General features: G+C 40.1%; 1 protein-coding gene and 1 non-coding gene across 5 annotated transcripts in view; both read left to right on the forward strand.

Annotated features, from left to right (window-relative positions):
• Positions 1 to 25,220, forward strand: part of LAMA4 (laminin subunit alpha 4) — a 154,666-nt gene that overhangs the window by 47,047 nt on the left and 82,399 nt on the right. For 2 of the 4 annotated variants that reach the window (XM_032274986.1, XM_032274985.1), the window contains exons 4-8: positions 4,921 to 5,045; positions 10,363 to 10,443; positions 20,366 to 20,580; positions 23,028 to 23,123; positions 24,648 to 24,799. In XM_032274986.1, the coding sequence (XP_032130877.1) occupies positions 4,921 to 5,045; positions 10,363 to 10,443; positions 20,366 to 20,580; positions 23,028 to 23,123; positions 24,648 to 24,799 (669 nt within the window). The remainder of the gene's footprint in view (positions 1 to 4,920; positions 5,046 to 10,362; positions 10,444 to 20,365; positions 20,581 to 23,027; positions 23,124 to 24,647; positions 24,800 to 25,220) is intronic. The other 2 variants (XM_032274988.1, XM_032274987.1) reach the window with 1 other exon arrangement.
• Positions 15,792 to 15,898, forward strand: LOC116549805. The gene has a single exon (XR_004268085.1). It is a non-coding gene; the product is annotated as a U6 spliceosomal RNA (small nuclear RNA).

Raw genomic sequence — 25,220 nt, forward strand, 5'->3', positions numbered from 1 at the left:
GTTTTTTCCAGTTCTTTCAGAAAGGTCAGTGGTAGCTTGATGGGGATAGCATTGAATCTATAAATTACCTTGGGCAGTATGGCGATTTTCATGATATTGATTCTTTCTAACCATGAGCATGGAATATTTTCCCATCTGTTTATGTCCTCTCTTATTTCCTTGAGCAGTGGTTTGTAGTTCTCCTTGAAGAGGCCTTTACATCCTTTGTTAGTTGTATTCCTAGATATTTTATTCTCTTTGTAGCAATTGTGAATAGGAGTTTACTCATGATTTGGCTCTCTGTTAGTCTCTTATTGGTGTATAGGAATGCTTGTGATTTTTGCACATTGATTTTGTATCCTGAGATTTTGCTGAAGTTGCTTATCAGCCTAAAGAGATTTTGAGCTGAGACAATGGGGTCTTCTAATTATACAATCATGTCGTCTGTAAATAGAGACAATTTGACAGCCTCTTTCCCTAATTGAATACCCTTTATTTCTTTATCTTGCCTGATTGCCCTGGCCAGAAGTTCCAATACTATGTTGAATAGGAATGGTGAGAGAGGGCATCCTCATTTTCTGCCAGTTTTCAGAGGGAATGCTTCCAGTTTTTGCTTATTCAGTATGATGTTGGCTGTGTGTTTGTCACAAATAGCTCTTATTATTTTGAGATATGGTCCATCGATACCTAGTTTATTGAGAGTTTTTAGCATAAAGGGCTATTGAATTTTGTCAAAGGCCTTCTCTGCCTCTATTGAGATAATCATGTGGTTTTTGTCTTTGGTTCTGTTTATGTGATAAATTACATTTATAGACTTGCATATGTCGAACCAACCTTGCATCCCAGGGATGAAGCTGATTTGATCATGATGGATAAACTTTTTAATGCGCTGTTGGATTCGGTTTGTCAGTATTTTATCGAGAATTTTTGCATCAATGTTCATCGTGGATATTGGCCTGAAATTGTCCTTTATACCTGTGTCTCTGCCAGGTTTTGGTATCAGAATAATGTTGGTTTCATAAAATGAATTAGGGAGGATGCCCTCTTTTTGTATTGTTTGGAATAGTTTCGGAAGGAATGGTACCAGCTCCTCTTTGGATGTTTGGTAGAATTGGCTGTGAACCTGTCTGATCCTGGACTTTTTTTGGTTGGTAAGCTATTAATTGCTGCCTCAATTTTAGACCTTGCTATTGGTCTATTCAGGGATTCAATTTATTCCTGGTTTAGTCTTGGGAGGATGTATGTGTCCAGGAATTTATCCATTTCTTCTAGATTTACTGGTTTATTTGCATAGAGGTGTTTGTAGTAATCTCTGATGATAATTTGTATTTCTGTGGGATTGGTGGTGATATCCCCTTTATCATTTTTTGTTGCATCTATTTGATTCTTCTATCTCTTTTTCCTTATTAGTCTGGCTAGTGGTCTATTTTGTTGATCTTTTCAAAAAACAAGCTCCTGGATTTATTGATATTTTGAAGGTTTTTTGTGTGTGTGCTTTATTGCCTTCAGTTCTGCTCTGATCTTAGTTATTTCTTGTCTTCTGCTGGCTTTTGAATTTGTTTGATCTTGCTCCCCTAGTTCTTTTAATGGTGATATTAATGTGTCAGTTTTAGATTTTTCCTCATTTCTTTTGTGGGCATTTAGTGCTATAAATTTCCTTCTAGACACTGCTTTAAATGTGTCCCAGAGATTCTTGTACATTGTGTCTTCGTTCTCATTGGTTTCGAAGAACATCTTTATTTCTGCCTTCATTTCATTATTTATCCAGCAGTCATTCAGGAGCAGGTTGTTCAGTTTTCATGCAGTTGTGTGGTTTTGAGTGAGTTTCTTAATTCTGAGTTCTAATTTGATTGTACCATGGTCTGAGAGACTGTTTGTTATGATGTCTATTCTTTTGCATGTGCTGAGTAGTGTTTTACTTCCAATTATGCAGTCTATTTTATAATAAGTGTGATGTGGTGCTGAGAAGAATGTATATTCTGTGGATTTGGGGTGGAGAGTTCTGTAGATGTCTATTAGGTCTGCTTGGTCCAGATCTGAGTTCAAGTCCTGGATATCCTTCTTAATTTTCTGTCTCTTTGATCTGCCTAATATCAACAGTGAGATATTAAAGTCTCCCACAATTATTATGTGGGAGTCTAAATCTCTTTGTAGGTCATTAAGAACTTGCTTTATGTTTCTGGATGCTCCTGTATTGGGTGCATATATATTTAGGATTGTTAGCCCTTTTTGTTGCATTGATCCCTTTACCATTATGTAATGTCCTTCGTTTCTTTTGTTCTTTGTTGGTTTAAAGTCTGTTTCATCAGAGACTAGGAGTGCAACCCCTGTTTTCTGCTGATTAAATTACAGAGCACTGAAAGTAAAACAAAAGACATTTTGCAGACTTCAAAGTAAAAAATTATCAGAGCTGGAAGAAACTTGAAAGGTCCTCTAGTCTACATCATCACTTTGCAGATAAAGGACTAGAAACCCAGAAAGGTCAAATGATTTGTTCAAAGTCGATCAGCTAGAAAGTAGAAGCTTTAGGGACTTTGTCTCCCTTCCTCCAGCACTGTGTCTGCCAGTCTCCCAGAATGTGCATCAAAACCTTTTACGGAATTTTGTAATAAATCTTTTGAAAGAAGGCAGATGAAGAAAGTTAATATTTGCATTCTGAGCATTTAGAGGTCAGGAGAAATTTGGTGGCTTTGCTCTTGAGGATCATTGCTTCCCATGGCTGCCATGGCAGAATTAAAGCCCTGACAAGGAATCTAAAACATCTATCAAGCCATAAGGGGACAGAATTGGAAATTAGCACACTTTTGTAGCGTGATAGTCACTTTGGGAACAAAGAATGGCCTAACATCTTACAATGGGCCTATTTCCTTCATCACAGAGGGGCTTCATCTGTCCAACAAGAACTTAGACAAATTTAACCCCAGCTTACAAGCAGCCCTGCCAGATTGCTTATGGCTTAGGTTCATGTTAGTTGGGTAAGGCTCATGGTTTTTCCTGGGATGAGAGATTGCCACAATTTTATATTAGCTTTGGGGGCATGTTAATTTCCTCTGTTTGCTCCACACACAAATTCATTAATTCACCCCTTTCCCTTTTCCTTCATTTTTCCCCGATAAATATTTCCTGAAGGCTGACTTAGCACAAGACACAGTATTAAGAACTGTGAGAGAAATATGTTCACATCCTGTTGCCTGCATATCATACTTTATTTTTCAGAGTTTCTCATTGATCTGTCAGGCAATCTGAACTGGCCCCTAAATTCTATTCTGCAGACATAATTCTAATCTGGGACCAAAGATTGCTTATATCCAGTGGCTGATCAAATGCCTGAAGAACATTCAACCGGGATAGCTAGTTACCCTTATTAGGATTCTTCCCCTTTGACTTATATATTGATATTATATTTCACTTGAAGCTCAAAGTGTTATTAATACTGATGCCTTCTAATGTATTCATTTTACAACTGTTTGTTAAGCCTTTTCTTCAACAATACTGGACAAGCAGTGTAATATAGAAACTAACAAGTTCATTTCTGGAGCCAGATTTCCTGAATTTGAATCTCACTTTTGCCACCTACTATCTGTGTGACCCAGGGTAATTTACTTAATCTCTCTGTGCCTTCATCTCTTCAGATGTAAAATGGTAGGGGGAGGGGGAGGATAGGAACCTACTTCAGGACTGTTGTGAGAATTAAGTCAGTTAATCCATGTGAAATATTTAGAGCAGGGCCTTGCTATTCTTTTATTCTGAACCTTAAATAAAGCATAAAGGCTAAAATGAGGAACTCAGAGTTCAGCCTACTGCATCTTGCTTTCCCCAAGGCTCCTCCACTGTTTTAAAAAAAAAAGTTGTTCTGTTGAAGCTCTGGTGCATTGATGTGACTGAGGCAATTGCTCAAATATGAGTGTGTTCTTAAATGGCATTCTAATTCTAACAGTATAATTTTTCACTGCAGCCCCAATTCAACCTTTATACACTCTGATGAATGTAAAGATGAAAATACAGAGCTAATGACTTTGCCTTGTACCATCTAGTACAGTCCCATAGAAGAAAGCTGTTTGCGTGTTAGCTCACTGCTCCTTATAGAAATTAATCCATCAGTTTGACAGTTACTGAGTGCCTACTCCATTCAAGTTAATGGCAATACAGTGCTGAAAGATACAGAGTTGGGGAGGGGTAATGAGGTTGAGAACACATAATAGCACTACAATGTGAGTAGTGGAAAAGAAGGAATGATTCTGAAAGGGAGACTTAGGATGTACTTTCAAGAGATGTGCAGCCTAGTGTGATATTGAATGAGAATGATGTTCCAGGCATTTTGTCCTTTTCCTCCTCTAATCCTTACTAAAAGTGGAAAAATCGTGCAAATAAACCTGCTTACTATTTCCTGTATGTCACTATCCAAGATACCAACCCATGAGCAGAATGCCCTTTATCTACCTTCTACTCCATTCATACTACAATCTGACCCATTTTATCCTCCAAGACCATAAATCCTTATTGTTCTCATTGTTGTAGGTAAGTACCAGAGGGATGTTCTTTGTTTGTTTGCTTGATTGGTTGGTTGGTTTCTCATTTCATATTCATTCCAAGTCAGTAAGCCAATGCTTCTGGAACATCCAGGGTTTGATCATTCTGATTAACATTCTGAATTGAAATGAGTAACTAATGAATAATCTCCTCTGCTCACAAACTCTGAAGTCCCCAGTCTGCTAGCACACACACAAAAGCCCAGGAAGAATTCACTCACCACTTACCCATACTTTCTGGCATTGACTGGGGCCAGTGAGACTCCTTGTGCTAACCAGTACTGCCGCACACTGTCTGTGCTGTCCGACTTGACATCCCTTTTGCTTGAAAAAGTATTGCGTGATTCTTAGACTTGCTGTCTCTAAAATTTCTTTTGCATCCTTGTCAATCTTCCTGTCTTTTGTCTCATAGCACTGCCAGCGGAACACAACAGGAGAACACTGTGAAAAGTGTCTGGATGGTTATATTGGAGATTCCATCAGGGGACCACCCCGATTCTGCCAGCCGTGCCCCTGTCCCCTGCCCCACTTGGCCAGGTAAGTCCTAAAGGAGGATGGTCCCTTCTAATGATCAGTCTATGGGTTTTTTTTTTTTGGTTTGTTTTGCTTTATCCAGACTTCTGAGGTTTCTCCACAGGCAAAATCTTATGTTGAGATGAGACTGGAAAAGATATATTAAATGTTTCTAGTCTAAATACATCATCTGGAAAGCTTAAGCACTTACAGTATAAATGACGACTCTGTTCCCAGAATATTAGGATGCATCATAAGGCCTATGAAGTCTCCTAAATTTTATAAGCAAGGAATCTTATAAAGTCTCATCTTTTCTTTATAAGTCTCATCTTTTCTTAACTATTCCTTGACCTAGAGAGATCACAACCGGGAATGCCAACAGACTCATTATAATATCATAGTTTCAGCAGTATTGCTTCTTCTGACTTTCACAAAGGAAACATTTGCCTACATACGGCTTTTCAGTCAGAATTAGAACACAGATCAACAGAACGCGTGCTCTAGGCTGATCAGCTTGCAGAAGATTTACAGGAACACTTCTAGCTATGTTTTGACCTGAGGGAGAAGTTAAAAAGAAGAGACATACATTTTATTTGAAATAATGGAACATGTATAAATCCAGTAATTAAGTCGTCACTGGCCATTTTATTCTTTTTAAAATGACAGAATACGGAATTTAAAAGGTATAGTGACACATGACTTTTCAAACTGCCAATTCTCCAATTCTCTGACATCAACTGGGTGTCCTACAATCAATTCGATTCCAACACTAAGTTTCCACAGTCAGCACAGATCCCATAAGTTAAGAGAAGAGACAGCTCCACAAGACTGCCCCCACTGAAAATGCCAGCCAAACATGGGGTCTCCAGGCTATTCGTACTTCTTCCCAGAAGACTACAAATTTGGGAAGGATCCCTCAAACTCTCCTCGGGATTGACAATTCATTAATATGACTCGCAGAGTTTAGAAAAGTGCTACGCTTATGACTGTCAGTTTGTTATAAAGGTTACAACTCCAAAAGAGCTAAATGGAAGCAATGCATACATACAGCAGGATCTGGAGATGGGGGAGTGAAGGAGAGCATGCAGGACTCCATGCTGTCTTCTGGAGCACCACGCTCTAAGCACCTCCATGTGTCACCAACCAGAATCCCCAAGCCTAGCTGCTCAGGAGTTTTTATCAAAGTTTCATGCCATAGGTATGATTGGTCAAATCATTGGCCATTGGTAACTGAACTCAATCTCCAGCCTCTCTCCTCTCTGCAGGTTGGGGGTGGGGATGGTGAAATTTCCAATGTCTAATTATATGTTTGGTTCCTCGGTGGTTCCTCTGGTCACTGGTTCCCATTCTGAAGCTATCTAGAGGTCCACAGTGAGTCACTTCATTAGCATAAATTCAGATATGGTTGAAAGGTGCTTGTTATAAATAACAAAAGACAGTCTTTTCACTCAGGAAATCCAGGACTTCTGTGCCAGGAACCAAAGATAAATACTTAAATAAATAAAAAAGCTAAATACTTTTATTATGCCACAACTGGAAAGAGTAGCTGATCTAGGTTCATATTCCTGTTTTGACACATAATACCTGTGTGATCTCCAACAAGTTACTTTCTTCCTAGATCTCACTTTCCATGGGACTTGGAGTCAAGAAGCCTGGATTCAGATGTTGGCTCCACCCCTTGATTCATTTACCAGCCCCATATCTCATATTTTCTCTTAGTACAGTAAATCAAACTAGGAAATAAGGATCTGCATCACAGAGGACTGGACTAGGATAATTTGTGTGGAGCATTTGGGTTGGTGCCCTAAGCATGGACAGGTATAGGTAGATGTTGCCTTTGCTGAACACATAACACTGTATTTTTTCTAATACTTAGATTTTTCTTACTCTATGCCTGGCACTGTTCTAAGTGTTTGTATGTAATATTTATGTAATTGATAGCTGTTTTAAATAAAATTAAATGATCCACACTCATACTCACACGCTTACTGATAAACAGAAAAGAAAAAGAGAGATGGCAATCAGATTCCCCTGAACTTTTTTCCTTAATTGAACAGCAGTAGCAACTAACATTTCACCTAATAGCTTGTAATATGTTGGAATCCTATGGACGACAAGTCTAACAGAGCAGTCAGATGTTTTTCAGACTGATCCTTCTTTAGAAACTGTTAAACTGCCTCAGACCTTGCACTGTAATTTTTCATGTCTGATAGTATTAATAACGTGTGTAAAATGGATGGTACTCACAGCGAGGGTAGAAAATGCAAACATTAATTGTTCTGTTATTTTCACTCAAGTGTGTCCTGATTTATGAGCTCCCTTCGTTCTTTCTTGGTATATATACTCTTTCATTATTCATTAATATTCTGCTCTCAAGCATTAGTCTTTACCACATCTGGTGAGATATTTAGCACAGTTTTCTTGCCATGGTATATTTTGTTAAGTATATCACCTCCAACTTCCTCATACTGGTTTTACTCATTCTCTCATAAAGACGTTGTGTAGCCTCATCTGCTCAGAAAAGGTTTATAAGCATTGAGCTGCAGTTGTTTTAGATGGTGGTGGATGAATTAGGCAGGCAATCTCAGATAGTTCTTTAACATTATATTGTACCACTTTTGCACTTTTCACCATATTTGCCTGACAAGACTTTCTTATCTAAATTACCTGGTCTTGGGATATGAGACCTTTAGACATCATTCCCGATGGACTGAGAAACCTTGTCTACATGCAATCATATATGCATTGAGCACTTATTATACACTGGCATGAAAACTGGTATTCAGTACTTACTATGTGCCAGTCATGCACTAGTCACTGGTGACTAGTGAGCAGTGAATAAAACATTCAAAAAGTCTTACCTCTATTAAGATAGGTCAACATACAGCAGTGTTGTGAAACTTCTAGAGCAAATGACCCTTTACCTATTGAGTCACATTATCCAGTATGTTAGTTGAGCAAGAAGCATTTCTGAAGGCTGTTAACTCTTCAAGAAATGAAGTCAAGAGTTGCCAGCTGTGGAATGAGTCTCCTTTCTTGAAAGACAAAACAGTTTCCAAAGGCATCAAGGCACCATGTCTGCCCATGATTTTTCTCTGTGTAAGTGGATCCAGGGTTAAAGGAGCACTCAAGGGCCTTAGAGAATGTGCTTTGAAACTAGGTATATATTCACAGATATGATAGCTCTAGTCTCTCATAGTACAGATTTGAGGTTGAAAAGCCTACTGAAAATGAAAATGAAATCAAAAGTGTGTCACCTATAAGTAAATATTATGTAGGAGTAGGGAAGACTTGGTAAGGGTTTGAGAGACCAAGGGGTTTTACAGATTATTTTTTCTGTAGTGACAACAGCTCTACTTCTTGAATCCCTTGCTGGGGAAACTGGTTGCAAAAAAGGAGAGGAGGGGTTAGTCTATGGTCCTGGAACAGAACAAATTTTCTTGGGTCCTAAAAAAGTTCTAATCTTTTGATCTGGCCTTATTATTAGCTTAGTTAACTAATCTCAAATACTAATGAAATATCTTATCAGAAATCAAATTCTCCATTGCCTCTTTCAGCTTTTTAAGAAATTCATATTGCTACTTTCCGTAGAAATGAAAGTTCCAGGACTTTTCAGAAAGGCTCCTAGTTTAGATTCTAAATTACACTTTGAAACATTCATGAAGCTGAACCCACAGATGCAGGATTTGGATTTCCAGTTATAAGAAAGCAAGAAAATAATGCTTGAGGGGGTTAAGCAAACAAACAAAAGGCCGAGTCTATTTTTCTCTAAGTTCCCTAAGGGTTTTCTAAGAGCAAAAGCCACTTGAAATGGGCACCACAGTGTTTAGAGTGGGCTGAGAGAGATGCAGTGTTTTCACTTCCCTAGGCAAAACCAGAGTTTACCTTAAGAAAAACATAAACAGTTAATCCTGATGAGAAACAAAAATGAACCCTCGAGGGCTGGCACTACCTTGGTGTCTGCCTTCGCCACAGAGACCAGTGGTCATGCTGCTGTTCCCAGGACCATTTGCATAATATCCATGTATTTATTTGGGGGTTGGCCAGACATCCTCCATCTCTACCACTAGCTATGGAAATCGCTCCAAGTAAGGAAAATGTCATCTGTTTGAAACAGCAGGATGTCAGCTACAGGCAGATGACTCCAGATGCCCCCAGCAGATGTTGCATCCTTCCAGCGTGGGCGGGCTGCTGGGTGGAACACCTTCAAAGAAAGATGGATACGGGGGCTCATGCTCTGGATTCTTGGTTCTTTAAGTAGGCTAAGAAATCAGAACAAGCAAAATAAAGGACAAAAGGGCAAAGAAATGTAACTGTTGGAATGTTTTCATCAAAGTGTTAGAGAAAATAAATTGTGGGTGTTGCCTTTCACTGAGAAGCACATATTGTTTTCTGACTGATTTTATAAGTGTCTTCAAACAAATAAACACACCCTTTTGCTTTCTTCCAAAGACCATTAGTGTAAAATTGCTGATGTGTAATGAAACAAGATAGCAGCAGGTCACACTTTACTGGTTGTTCAGTACCAAAGCCAAAGCTAATTTAAAAGAAAGGGTTAAAATTTTACACACACACACACACACACCCCTATGCCCTGCACAATTCATGTGTCTGTGTAGAATTTACCAAACACGTGGAGAGCATGACCCCATTTCCTTTGCCTTAATAATGAGGAGACTTATTTATTCCGTTAAACCAATATTTTTATTACTTTTTTGTCCTGTGTCCTAATTTTTATTATCTTTTTTTAAAAGGAAGAAAAAGAAAGAAGTTTCTAAGGGGGTAAAACCCTTTTGTGATGGGTCCTGTGTCTTGCTGCAGTACTTGACTGGGACTTTGATCAGCTCAGCCAGTCTCAGCACCCTTATTTCCAATATTTAAAGTACACATGAAAGAAATTAAAATTCTGTGGAGATTCTATAGTTTAGAACTGATTCCTTACTTCAAAACTAGACAAGTTCTGGTGCAGAAAAAAAGGGGAAACTTTCAAATGAATACACAGACAGTGATGGAAATAAAAGGGGATTCTTCTATAAATCCAAAATTGCAGGTAGAATTCAATTATTTTATTTCTGGCTTTGGAATACAAGTTTTGAACTTGTGCTTGAAATATATATGTAAGACCTGGGAAATGATCCCACCAACGAGTGGCATCATCTTTTGGGGGCTTCTGGCCTAAACTTTCCTGCAAGGTAAATGTGTACAATAAATTTAAATAATGAAAATAATTGCACCCATTAGAACTTTAATGGGACCAACATAGAGGTGATCTAATAAAAAGTTAAGCCAGTCTCTTCAGTGATGTATGAAACTGATGCCTAATATTTGCTTCCAATTTTAGTTTTGCAGAATCCTGCTATAGGAAAAATGGAGCTGTTCGGTGCATTTGTAAAGAAAATTATGCTGGGCCTAACTGTGAAAGGTAAGCCAATAAAATGCTCTATTTTCTGTGTAGGTCAAAGGAAGCTTTCTGTTTCTATAACTCAACAGCTCTGCCATGTTCCCATTCTGTCGATATTAAAGAGGTGCTTAAGAGGGTGAAGGGACCACATTTCAAAACCCCTTAGGGAAGCTTTTCCCAAATCCCATGCCCCAGATACAGCAAATAGCAGTATGCTTCCCAGGGCTCCAGGCCAGGGCCACATCTCAAGATAAGCACACAGGGGAAAAGGAAATTGGGGATGTGTATTTTGAAAAGATTCTCTAGGTGGTTTTGGTAACACTCTTTTCTCTCTCCATCATAGAGAAAGAGTACTAAAATTAATGTTTCCCAAAAAAGAGTGAGGTTTCCTCAATAAACAAAAAGTGAATCACTTTTTGTCAATAGAGCAATAAATTGTGGGGGGGAACCCACAAAGCTATTATTTAGCCAATTCTTTATACCATCTCCTAAAAAGTAAACCAACTCCACGGGAGTTTGGGTTTTCTAGATCCCTGGCTGGTATTTACACATGACACTCTTTTGTTTTTTTCTTTTTCTTATACTTTAAGTTCAGGATACATGTGCAGAGCATGTAGGTTTGTTACATAGGTATACACGTGCCATGGTGATTTGCTGCACCCATCGACCTGTCATCTACATTAGGTATTTCTCCTAATGCTTTCCCTCCCCTTGCCTCCTATCCCCTGACAGGCCCTGGTGTGTGATGTTCCCCTCCCTGTGTCCATGTGCTCTCATTGTTCAACACTCATTTATGAATGAGAATATGTGGTGCTTGGTTTTCTGTTCCTGTGTTAGTTTGCTAAGAATGATGGTTTCCAAGTTCATCCATGTCCCTGCAAAGGACAGGAACTCATCCTTTTTTATGGCTGCATCATATTCCATGATGTATATGTGCCACATTTTCTTTATCCAGTCTATCATTGATAGGCATTTGGATTGGTTCCAAGTCTTTGCTATTGTAAATAGTGCCACAATAAACATACACGTGCATGTGTCTTTATAATTGAATGATTTATAATCCTTTGGGTATATACCCAGTAATGGGATTGCTGGGTCAAATGGTATTTCTATTTCTAGATCCTTGAGAAATCACCACACTGTCTTCCACAGTGGTTGAACTAATTGACACTCCGACCCACAGTGTAAAAGCATTCCTATTTCTCCACATCCTCTCCAGCATTTGTTATTTCCTGACTTTTTGATGATCATTATTCTAACTGGCATGAGATATCTCATTGTGGTTTTGATATGCATTTCTCTAATAACCAGTGATGATGACCTTCTTTTCATATGTTTGTTGGCCACATAAATGTCTTCTTTTGAAAAGCACATGACACTCCTATCTAAACTGGGCTGGGGTTTGCTCATGTAAGAAAGGTTTACTCCACAGAGCACAGGAGGCTTTCTGCTGAATAACTCCTGGTAAGATGTTTCCCATTCGCTCTACCTGCCAGCTGCTCACAGTGTCGTAAGATAAAATAGCTTTTGCTAAAAAAGTCTCTCAGACAGTTCTTAATTTTTATTTTATTTGTTTTTATTTTATTTTATTTTATTTTTTGACATGGAGTCTCACTTTGTTGCCCAGGCTGGAGTGCAATGGCATGATCTCAGCTCACTGCAACCTCTACCTCCCAGGTACAAGCAATTCTCCTGCCTCAACCTCCTGAGTAGTTGGTACTACAGGAACCTGCCACCATGCCCAGCTAATTCTTATATTTTTAGTAGAGATAGGATTTCACCATGTTGGCCAGGTTGGTCTCAAACTCCTGACCTTGTGATCTGCCCACCTTGGCCTCCCAAAGTGTTGGGATTACAGGCGTGAGCCACTGCGCCTGGCCAAGTCTTCTTATTTTTAACAAAAATGCCATTAGTGTTGGCCTCACCATTGTGTTTAGGCAGCTAAATGACGCACAGTGCCCTAGAGACAAAGAAGGAAGGCCCAAGCAGAACTAGTCATGCATCCAGTCACTCATCTGCAGACCCTCAACAGCACAGACAGGCTTACCAATGCAACCTGGGGCTTAAAATGAATGTAAACTTTAAATTATAAGCAATCTCACTTCCAAAGAAAACACCCTCTATCCCTCACAAAGTGGGTCTGAAACATAACAAACAAACAAAAGCCACAGTGTCTGTGATCCAGAGAAAAATCTTTGCACTTGGAAGGCATTGTTATTATGATTATTAAATGTGCAAAACGTGGATAATTATTTCACTAAAGGGTTGTAAATTTTTTAAAATTTATTTATTTATTGCCATAAAAGAGAAAGTGAGCTTAGGACCCACATGAATTTCATCTATTAGGAGGGACTGACATATATGATCAGATTACATTGGGTTGATTAATATTTGCGACACACTTATGTTTCCTTACTTGGGGACATAGGAATAGGAGGCGCCTGATTTACTCATTTCCTGCCTCACTGGAGGTCTGTAATGATCGTTAATCAGCCAGGATGGAACTTTTTCTCTTGGGTGTCTGAGGTTAAATTCAGTTTAGTTTGCTAATGACTAAGCAGTATTGCTAATTGGGTGTTCGATGGCCCCCAAAAGTAAATGGCCTTAGATAGAGCCCTGCTGACCAAATGCAAAGCTCCCAGGAGTGAAATCACCTGGGCCCTACGGGCACATTCCTGTAAAATCACACAGAGGTGCAGAGAAGGGTTCTGTCATCTCAACCTTCTCAGAAGGACAGCATGCCCATCTCTGACAAGGAATTACAGGTGATAAATGCCTCAACCCACATAGGAGGCTCATGGACTCTGCCATGACCCAGTAAGGCTGAGTCAGATCTGCTGCTGGAGTGGTAGGCTCTACACAAGAGCACTAGTTTGGGAAAGTAGAGTGTTGAAAAGAAGAGATTTGAGCATCGGTCTGGCTGAGTTTGAATCTCAGCTCCACCGCTTTGTGACCCGCCCGGGCAAGTTCTTTGACCTCTCTCTCCAAATGCCAATTTCCACTTGTACAGTATGGAGAAAATAAAGTTACCCATCTCATTAAACTATGAGGAGATAATACTGTAAAGTTTTTTGTATGGGACCTGGCACTGAATAAACACTCAATAAGAATTAACCGGTGACTGTATGAGTCATGGTGGTCATTGTCCACCTTCTGCCATTGGCAAATGTGTGCCTGGGACACGTTGGCCCATTTTCCTGAGTCTCAGTTTTCTTAGCTAGAAATTATGGCTCTGAGCTAAATAATGCCATTGATTAATGATCACTTGTGTCCTTGTTGCTTTACATCCTTCATCTGTCATCTTCACAACCACCTTAGAGAAGGTTGTATTTTGTCATTTTGCAGATAAGGAAACTGAACCAGAAGGGCTAGATCTTCCAAATGGTGGTGGCCTCTGCTGCTTTTGATTTGAGTTTGACCCTGGGAATAAGAGGAGGGTTTCTGCTTGGACAGCGAAGCTCTTAAGTTGCTTGTATTAACCTTCACCTAATCTGTGTTTTCAATATATTTGTGAACTTGAACCTCTCCAAAAGAGATTTTCTAAATATGCAGCTGATTTGCATGGATATCTATTTTAAACAAATGTAAAACTTAGTCCAAACCAAGAACACTCTAGGTCTTTTTGCACTTTAGAGATGATTGAGTCAAGTGGTGGTTTTCAATCTGTGTTCAAGTGCCTCCTGGAAAACTCTGGATTCCTGAGTCCTCCCCAACCCCCCTTCACCACCCACTGAAAAAGAATATCCAGGGGTGAGGCCCAGGACCTGTATTTTGATTTCCCTTTGGATTCTCATGCACCAGGACTCTCATTGCTTTGCGAACTGCTGCTCTACCTTGATCTTCAATACCACTCTCACACTAGGGAAATATTTTTCAAACCGTGACCTACGAACGTTGGTTGTCCTCAGAAAAGAAGGTTCGTGAGTTCTCAGTGAATATTTTCCTAATTTTATGTTTAATTTTAATAATAACTTTGAGGAAAACATTCATTGAAACATGTTCTGGACTTTCTGCTGTGTCACATTATAATAAGGGAAGATCTCCCTCGGTGCTTGGAGAAAACAGAGGTGACAGTGTGTCAACGACACATTACAGACAATTAGAGGCCAAGTGGCTGACATCAAGATAAACTGTAAAACTAAAGATTCCAAAATGAAAATTGGTGAGAGAAAAGAGTCATCACATGGCACACGGCTGGATTTGCATGCTGGACTCAGGTAGTCTCTACCGTATCATTTTACAAATGGCCATTCAGTTACAAGGCAACGTCAACTATTGTATTGAATTAATGTGAATCTGAAATTGATTAGTTTATAGTTTTATTTATGTTGTATTTTAAAATTTATTTTGGTTTTTACATAAAAACCATGGACATAAGGAGCTTCCACCTAGCTTCATGTCTGAAATATTTAAAGATAATTTAAACTAACACTGGAGGGAGTAATTACATGAAAATGCCTTTCCTTTTAAAAGGATCCATGTTACATATGTACAAATTTGAGAAACATTGGTCTAAAACATAAAACATGTTTTACTTACTCTATCTCTTACACTATTGTGTAAAAAACAGCTCAAGCACACTCATCTGCCTTGTCATAACAATTAGGTTCATGAGTCTTGGCTTCTCTGGGCCCTACATGTCTTTCCTCCCTAAAGACCTTCTCCCATCTCACACTTTAAACTTCCCATGTTATACATGCTGCCCCCCAACTCTACCAGATCGTCTGGCAAGCTTTCCACATTGTATTGTATTTAGACAGTGATCATGTGATAAAAACAATAACATTTATTAAGTACTTACTGGGTGATGTATCAGGCACCGTAGTAAAAACTTTACAATGATTTAAGCCTCAGAAAAGACCCCAAAATCCTATGGGACACCATTTTCATTTTTATTTACAGAGAAAAAAGTGAGACGTAATTTAAGTCACTTGCTCAAACTAACACAATGGCTCCTTTATCTGCCTGTGAAACTGTGAGCTGCTTAACAGATGCAGCATCATATTCCTTCTCTGTCTGTTCTTCCCCCATCACAGTATCTGGCATGTTGAAGGACTCAATTATTTTTAAATAATTTTATTGAGTAAAAATAATTTTTCTCAATAAAAAATAACAACAGCACTTTTAATCTTCCTTTAAAAAAGGTACTATGTAGTGACAAGAGTCAATTGTTTTACCCCCAACCTCCCATCCTATTCCAGGAAAACGGAAAGGGTGACCCAGAGTTGACTGAGTCTGGCTGACTAAAGGTTGCAAAGGAAGTTGTCTTCTGATGCAAATAATTATTAAATGCACAAGACTTGTAGGAAGAGTTTTGCAATTCTCATTCTCATCTCAGTAGGAACAACTAAGAACATTTTGAAGATGAGGTGCTCCCTTGGGCAGCATATATACTAAAATTGGAACAGCCCAAAGAAGATTAGCAGGGCCTCTGTGCAAGGATGACGTGCGGAATCGTGAAGCAGCCCACATTTTTTATGCCACATGTTCTCTCACATATGAGGGAGCTAAAAAAAAAATTGAGCTCATAGAAGTAGAATAATTCTGATTATTAGAGCCTGGGAAAGGTGGTAGGGGTGATGGGGAGCAAGGATAGGGAAATGCTGGTTAACAGATACAAATGTTAATTACCTTGATTTGATCATTATACATTGTATACACGTATGGGATTATCACTCTGTATCCCATAAATATGTATCATTACATGTCAACTAAAACATAAAAGGGAAAAAAATCCTTGTTCAGGACTCACCAGCTTCACCCACCCCCAAATATATGATATATAGTAATGTGTGTAGTGTGTGTGTGTGTGTGTGTGTGTGTGTGTGTGTGTGTGTGTGTATAGATATATACTTAGCTTATTTAAAAAGTAAGATGAGGAACCTGAGACTCTTGAGCCATGGAGAGACTTAATCTAACATCACACAATGGGTTAGCAATAAATCCAAAAGTAAAACCCAGGACTCTCAACATTCAATACTATTTTCAGTCATAGGCTCTAAATGCCTCAGTATTCCACACTGCCTCCCATAGCAGCTTTATTAATAGTACACTTCCATGCATTAAATTTGGTAGTGGAGTGAGCAACATGCTAACACTGCATGATGATTGATCATGTGAATCTTATTGCTTAAGGGTCAGAAGGAAAGAATGGGGCAAATTAAAGCAAATCCAAAGTGACTTAAACCCCTAACAGGAAGGGCAGAACACAGTATCATCAGAGATGAAGATGACAATAATAATGATTTCAATAATGGCAAAGAAGAAAAAGGAAGAAGAACAAGAAAAAGCTAACGTTTATTGAAGCTTACTGTGGTGCGGGGATTTAGTCTCATGCTTTCTGAAGACATCAAGTTTTTTACACTTAAGCCCTGTTATTTGCAAAGAGTTCTTATGACTCCATACTCTCTGGCTTGCCCAACTCCTGGATTCTTGCCCTGTGACCCTGAATAGGTTACATATGTTTTCCTAGCCTTATTTCTCAGTCTTTCATAAAGAAGTGGAGAGCATTTACATGACACCTACTTTGCAATAAGTGTTTGTTTGTTTGTTTCATGTCATCTTATTTAATACCATTGGCAGCTACAGAGTGACATCCTCCTAGAAAGGCTTCTGAGCCACCTAGCCCAGGAGTTTGAAGCACTCTTGATAAAGACTTTCAGTGGCAGCTGTATAGACCCAGGAGGAGGAGCAAAAGAGAAAGAGAAAAGGAGGAGAGCCTCAAACATTCCTAAAACAAAGTTTTGGGTCAAAATAATCTTTTTTTTTAAACAACATATCTTTTGGTTTTCCATTTTGCCCATATAATATCATCACTAACAAAAATGACAAAGTTCATATGCCACAATACTTTCATTTGAGCTATAAACTTATCAGTTCTATTTTCCCTGGGTGGATCAAGCCATTAATAGACTAGAAATGAGATTAGGGAAGAAAAAAATAGGACCAGGCTACTGGGCGCCTGGGCTCCAATGCTGACTCTAAACTCAAATACTGGTGCTTTTGTGTCTTTGTTGTTACTTTTTTTAGGGTAGGCTTGGGTACTTTTATAATCATTAATTTATTAATTAGTTCATTCTTTAATGCTAGACTGCTGGAGTGGAAAGAACATTAAGCCTGGAGTCCCACAGGGGTTTGAGCTATGCAGCAATGAACAAGTCATTTAGCTTCTCTGCCTTCTAGCTTTCCTATCTATAAAAGTAGGGGTTTCTCAGGGACTGTCATAAGTAAACTTTTGTATGCTCATTTTGTTAAATCCATAGGGTCTAGAGTTTGGACTATAACTTCAGAGTTTCCTCTGAGCCTACCACCAGATGTTCTTGAGACTCAGAGTAACTCAAAGTAGGTTTCCGCTGTGATTGAGATTCCAACTTACAGCATAGAAAATTTGAGTTTTATCTTGTAAAAGACCAGGGGACTGCCTACAGAGAGCAAATGCAGTGGAATTAAATAGAAAGAAATTTACTGGCATGCGACCTGTCTGAGCTTGGGCAAGCCCCTTCACCCTAAGACCTCAAGATTCCCAGCTACACATTGAGCTGGTAGATCTGAGTCTCATTTCAGTTGGCTCAAGAGCCTAATATTCTCTGTGTGATGAACTACAGCAAAGGCCAGAAATTCAATCCAGCCACATATTCCATAGAGGAATACTTTACGCTGGCTTGGGGACTTGCAGGCCTATAAATCTGAGGTGCAAAGACATGAGAAAGTGTGAATAACAACACTCATTGAATATTTCCTCTTGGGATTTCTCTTTGTAGGTTACGTAGAACCTACATTAATCCCCATCTTTTTCATAGAGCTGATTTCTAGAGTTTGTATTATGTATAATTATGTTTAATTCATTTCCTGTTCTTTCAGAGCATGGGCTATGTGTTTTTCTTCTTCCTGTCTCCCTCTACGCCTTATATAAAATGGACATGAATTGTCCTTCTGTTGGATGAATCCACTCTTTCATTTACAGCAACAACAGTGCAGTCCAGGGTGGAGCAAAAGAAAGAACTCCAGGGTCAGAAGGTTTGGACCTTGCACTGTACTTTCTAGCTATGTGACCCTGGAAAACTGAAGTAGCCTCTCAGCCTCAGAATGCCAGGCCTGTGTGGCCTCCCTCCCAGGGTGTCTGTGGTAACTAAAAAAAAAAATCACATAGATGAAGCTATGAGGTTCAATGCAGGTAAAGAGTTTAAAAACTGAAATATACTGTCACTACAACTACACCAAGAAACTGAGACATAGGAACAGAGGCTGAAGGAACATACACAAAATGTTGATAGTGACTTTTTTAGGGTCCTGGGATTACAGATGTGTTTTTTTTTTTTTTTTTTTTTTTTTTAATTTCTCTGTTTTTCAAAATGTTCTGCATCATGATTCCCTTACTTTAAAGGGAATCCCATAAAACAAAATTGTAGTGTCTAATTATTACTGACCAGGGCTTGTTGATTTCCTTGGAAAGCTCTCCCTGCCTTTCCACTCCCAAGGCCAACACCCCAGCCCAGGCCTTTTGCACCCCATCCCATCCCTCTGCTCCAGCCTTGTAGTCCATCCTGCATGCTGAAGCCGGTACTAGCTTCCTTCACTACTACTTCTGTCATGTTCAAAACCTTTTGCTGACTCCCTCTTTCTCTCTCATGCATCAGAACTAGCTTCTCTACCTGACCTTCAATCCCATTATAGTGTGACCGCGTGTTCTTTCCAGCTACTCACAAAGTGTCTGCAGCTGCAGTTGGCCCATCCTCCACACCAGTTTCGAGCCCACAGCAAAAGAGAGTACACAATCAGCCAACAAGCATGTAGTTTGACCTTAGTTTGAATCAATTTTTAAAATTGCCATAAACATCCAAATTTCCACTTTTTTCTCCAAAAAAATAAAATACAGCAACGTAAGCCCTTCATTCTCTCAAGGCTGTAGGCTGGCAACAATCAACTGGAGCCTAGTAACAGCTGTTCCCTTAGATGGGGCCTACAGGCCTACTACTCACAGCAGGGCCTCTGCTGCCCTGCAGGGCACCTTTGGGAAAAGTAGGGAAAGGCAGTTCTTCCTCTGGGCAGTGGCAGCCTGACCTAGAGTGCACAATTTGGCAAGGCAAGCAAAGGCTGGATGGATTTCAGTCTCCATTCTCTAACTCAGCTGGGCTCTCATTAAAGTCCCAGCCAGCATGACCGTAGGCACTGGCTCTGCCCAGACAATAAACTCAGGCAGGCACCTGCCCTCTGTAGGTGCACATATCTAAAACATCCAGAAGAATGGCAGTCTGGGCTCCAACTCCATTGATTTGTGGCACTCTCAGCTCTGCCATCTGCTTTGACTCCAGGCTGGCTTTGCTCAGTCACAAGTTGCTGCCAGGAGCTAAGAGTACTACCTGCTGCCTCTTCATTCACCTGAAGATGGAGAGAATGCCACCCCATGACCCTCAAACAAGAGCCCAAGCTACACTCCTAGGTCAACCCCTTTCAGCCAGGGGAATACCAGGCACAGACTGGCTCAAGCTTAGTTACTTAAACAATTCACTGTGACTAGACAAATAGTAACTCAGACCAGTGTTTCTCAATAGAGGTGCTATTAACATTATGGCTAGGACATTTCCCAGCTGTACACTACTATACATCTCATTGCAGTACCTTTAGCATATCTGCTTCCACCCATCATAGATCATTTGTGTACATCAGTTCCCTGGCTGAATGTACTTGTTCAGTCTCATATCTGGAAGCTTGGCTGAACTGATTGGCCTACAGATAAAGTAAACCAGATGATCTATAACATAATGGAGAGGGGTGGTTCCTTTAAAACAAAGCCTGGCCCTGTGAATAAGATGAGGAAGAGCAAATGGATTCTGGGAGGGCAATCAACAAATACCCACTACATCTTTCCTCTTTGTAGGAAAGAAGATTAAAAGGAAGAAAAACCATGATGCTAAATGTTTAAATGTGTGATATTCCTCTTCAGATGTGCTCCTGGTTACTATGGAAACCCCTTACTTATTGGAAGCACCTGTAGGAAATGTGACTGCAGTGGAAATTCAGATCCCAACCTGATCTTCGAAGATTGTGATGAAATCACTGGCCAGTGCAGGAATTGCTTACGCAACACCACTGGATTCAAGTGTGAACACTGCGCTCCTGGCTACTATGGGGACGCCAGGATAGCCAAGAACTGTGCAGGTGCAGTATCATAAATACCAAGCCAGCTGCCTGGCCAGCATGACCCTCTGCCAATACTGAATTAAAATGAAGAATTTAACCTGGGGAAGTATTGCAAGTGCCCCCTTGTCACTTTTCCAGGGCAATGTGCATTCTCAGGAATATGCATCCCAAACCCCCAGGGACAGAAATCTTTATCAAGGCTACTAATATAACTTTGCTCATGGGTGGAATAAACTAGGAGACACTAACACAAATGAACTTTTGTCTCAGCATCTTATATCCTTCCAGTTCTAATCAAAGAAATAAATCAGACTTCTATGGATCAACTGCCGTTAACCAGGAGACTGAATGAAATCTTGCATGGTTCAGGCCAGGCGCAGTGGTTCACTCCTGTAATCCCAGCACTTTGCGAGGCTGAGCTGGGTGGATCACTTGAGGTCAGGAGTTTGAGACCAGACTGGCCAACATGGCAAAACTCTGTCTCTACTAACAATACAAAAATTAGCTGGACATGCTGATGGGTGCCTATAATCCCACCCAGGACCGCTTGAACCTGGGAGGCAGAGGCAAAGGTTGCCATGAGCCAAGATTGTGCCACTGCACTCCAGCCTGTGTGACAGAGAGACTCTTGTGTCAGAAAGAAAGAAAGAAAGAAAGAAAGAGAGAAAGAGAGAAAAGAGAGAAAAGAAAGAAAAAGAAAGAAATAAGGAAAGAAAGAGAGAGAAAGAAAGAAAAAAAGAAAGAAAGAAAGAAAGAAAGAAAGAAAGAAAGAAAGAAAGAAAAGAAATCTTTCATGGTTCAAATCAATCTTCTTATTCTGAGGGCTATATCACTTTCTTTCAGTTATGTTTGGCTAAAATCAAGATTTCCATGAAACAAATTAGCAAGCCAAGGGTACCATTTGATCACCACCACCCTCCAATTTCCTCAAATTATAAGAGTAAATATTTCAAGGATAGCATAAGAAATCTTTCTGTTTAGACTTCGATTAGACTGAAATGCACAAATTTTATTTATCATGTCTCCAATCCACTTGCCACATAAAGTAAAGCTCTTCAGAAGTGAAGTAGATTGCTTTCCTCTAAGAATACGGGAAGGCTGAGATTGAGTATTTCTTATGCTCATGTGACTTTGAGGGGAGGGAGGGAGAGCAGGAGGTATTGCACTCCTGTGGCGTGCCTCTATAAAAAATCCTCTCACTGAAACAGATTTCCACTTGAAAAGATTCAAGGAGTAAAGGGTTTTAAATCAAAAAATGTAACACATATGTTCTGCAGAAGTCACAATAAAAGTAAACATGTCTACAAGAAAGCAATGTGCACAGAGGCATAACCCTGAGAATGACAGCAGAAAGGAAGGAGCACTGTGTCTAGTCAGGCTAAAGGGAGAGAAGGCAGACATCAGAAATAATGTTGGCAAAACCAAACTCTGAAAAGCTGACATCCAGATTCTCAAAACATTTACTAAACTTGTGTGTAATCTACAAAGATGCAGATCACTCGTGGAAGAGAAGCTAATTTTAGAAGCAATAAAGCATGATCTTGCTGAATGGTTTAATAAATCTGCATTTTGTGGAACATTAAACAGATGAAATGTAATAAATAGATGTCTCTTTGAAGCTGGTTTTTATGATTATTCTGTAAAGACAGTTAAGAAGTGGGGGGAAATGCATAATTCTATTGCAGTTAATTGCTACCATAGATAGTAAGAGAATTCCTCTTTAAATACTATACATTAATTCCCACATGGAAACTCAGTGGAAATTGAACAGTCTGATGAGATTGGGTTTTTCTTTTTGCTTTTTCCAAAAGGCATGATAGAAAATTATCAGTAGATAAATAATGGGCTCCCAGGTCTTCTAAATTCATGTAAAAACATTCCTGATTCCTTCCAGCACATTATTCTTACTGCACTGATAGCTGTCATTTGGAGGTTTGGAGTCTGTTTTGCCAAAGGTCAAGCACAGTGGGAGCCAAGAATTGCTCCTGGGCCTCCTCACTCTCGCCTTGCTGAGCTACTCCTCCCTCACACTTGGCAATGATCAACCCCTGAGTTAAATTAAACTGGAGTATCGGTCTGCAAGGAAGGGATGGCTTTCAATTTCCAGTTGAATGATGAGTTGTTCCATGGTCATTTAGCACCTTGTGAAACTTAAGCGGACTTTTTTGGACTTAAGCAATTGCACTGTCATGTCAGAATCCCAAAGTGTTGGGTGAGAAATCCTAAAAAACTTAGATTCAATTTTGCCCAGGGTCAGCTTTGAAAATCTCATTGGGCTGGAGCTTAATTGGGTGAAGGGCATAATCTCTGTATCATAGAGTCTACACAGTCTTAAGGAAGAATGTAATTAATCCCCATTGAAGAATTATACACTAATAGCTAGTATTCCTAGAAACCAGGAAAATATTGCCATATTTTAAGCATTAATAAGCGAACCTCTCGTGTCTTGTTTTTGTTTCCCACAGTGTGCAACTGCGGAGGAGGCCCATGTGACAGCGTAACTGGAGAATGCTTGGAAGAAGGTTTTGAACCCCCTACAGGCATGGACTGCCCAACCATAAGTAAAAATAACAATACGTGATTGACTAACCCCACTTTCTCTAATGTGCTGCAGGTGTGGGATTAAGAAGAGCTATGCAATATCACTCTCTAGAAACTGCTGAGTCTCACCCCTGGATGTAACCCTTTCTGCACCTCAACCAAATGGATCTTGAACCAAGTACTTGGTGGTCCACTTGATTCCACTGGGCAAACGGGTGGTTTACATTTGCATAGCTCTATTTTAACCCGTCTTTACATTCAGCATCTTACCTACTGGGTAAAGGCAAAGTCAGAAACACAAATCCCAGTGACAGGGCTCTTTTTAGCTCCTTTTCTATATCGTCTCTTCAGGTCCTCAGATAATTGATGTGCAGACTATGCTTTACAACACCTGGGGAAACCGAGATACCAAAAGATTTAAGAGGCTTCTCCCAAGTTACCCAAAATCTGAAGTGGGAGCAGAAGTAAACATTCAGGCTTTACAAAATGGAGCTGCCTTTAATCTTTCCTGGATTTCTCTGGCACTCCTGTTATCTAAATCATGAGGAGTTATACCGGGAACAAAACTTTTGGTTTAAAACCTATTTTAATAGTAGGCATCCCCTCCCCCAAACAAAAGTATCTTAGTCTCTCAGTCCCTCTGAGCAGAAGAGATAAATATTACGATTGGATCACATCTTAGAAGATGCCGTAGGATGTGAGGCACAAGCAATGCCAAGTTGACCCACTGTTTGAATGGGTGGCTCCCTAGGCAAGGCCAACTTAAGAACATCAGATGCCTGCCTGGCCCTAAGCATCTCCCCCACCAAGCCTGAAATGCTGGCTGGGACTCACTCCCTTGAGAGAACATATGAGTAAAACCATGTTAAACTTCAAATAACAAATTAACATATTAACAACCATTAACACGCCAGTCTCCCTTTATCACACCTCTAGAGGAGAGCACCACCTAAAGGAAAGAGATTGGGAACGGGCAAGTTGCAAAAGGTGGTCAAGGCAGTTCCGAAACACAGCGTGCAGTCCTTGTGAGTGTGTTGCAGGGAGGCCCTGGGTTCTGGAGGTGATGACAGTGTTCAGAGGAACTCAAATGTGAAAAGTGAGAAGTGATGAGGAACTGGGACCTGCCTCCCCACATGTCCAGGTTCAGCCTGAACTTTGGCACCCTCATCAGATGTCAGGAAGCGACTCTCACAGTGATACCCTCAGACCTCCTGGTGCTGAAGTGTTCATCCTGCCAGGAAGTAGGGCTGTGGGGAGGAGCTGTGCCCTCCCTGGAGTGGGGAGAAGGCTGGTGCTAGCCCCTAAGTACTGACTGAGAAAAGCTAATAGGAGAGAAGGGGTGTCTAACAAATAGCCATCTTCACTAGCTAACACCAAGCAAGATACCAAAGCCTGACAAGAATAGAATTACAGCTCTTCATGAGACGAAAATAAACATGATATTAACCAAGGAGGTAGACATTCATGTTCTGCTATAACGGCCTGCTTTCAGCATGCTTTTGACTTGTGATTCTGAAGAAATGGCATCCCCCTTTCACTTCCAGGCTGTGATAAGTGCATCTGGGACCTGACTGATGACCTGCGGTTAGCAGCGCTCTCCATTGAGGAAAGCAAATCCGGGGTGCTGAGCGTATCCTCTGGGGCCGCCGCTCATAGGCACGTGAATGAAATCAACACCACCATCTACCTCCTCAAAGTACGCAGGAATGTTCTACCTTCCACTCTGTTTTCATCCTGGCTTCACAAGCCCACACCTAGTAACTCCTTCTACCCCTTTTTGTATCTGTACCTGTAGGTCTAACACACATAACATAAGTAATTTCATAGGAAATTATGAAAAGTTGATTGTAACTATGAGGTTGGGTCAAAACAAGAGCTACTATCTACAAAATAATTTACATAGAAAATGAAATTACTAAAAGACTAGTATCTGTGCACAAAACTACTGAGGAAAGAGAAACGCTTATTTCCTTGGTGTGGCCGTACATTACCACAAATGGTACCACAAGGCTACCATTTCCTTAGCCTTAATTTGCAAGGTTTCGAGTTTATCTAGAAGCATCCTTCTTTTTCTCTCTCTCTCCTCACCAACCCCCACCCACCCACCTTTCCTTCTC

Source organism: Sapajus apella, unplaced genomic scaffold (assembly GCF_009761245.1).
Source record: "Sapajus apella isolate SASKATOON/1434 unplaced genomic scaffold, GSC_monkey_1.0 scaffold6, whole genome shotgun sequence".
Classification (NCBI taxonomy): domain Eukaryota; kingdom Metazoa; phylum Chordata; class Mammalia; order Primates; family Cebidae; genus Sapajus; species Sapajus apella.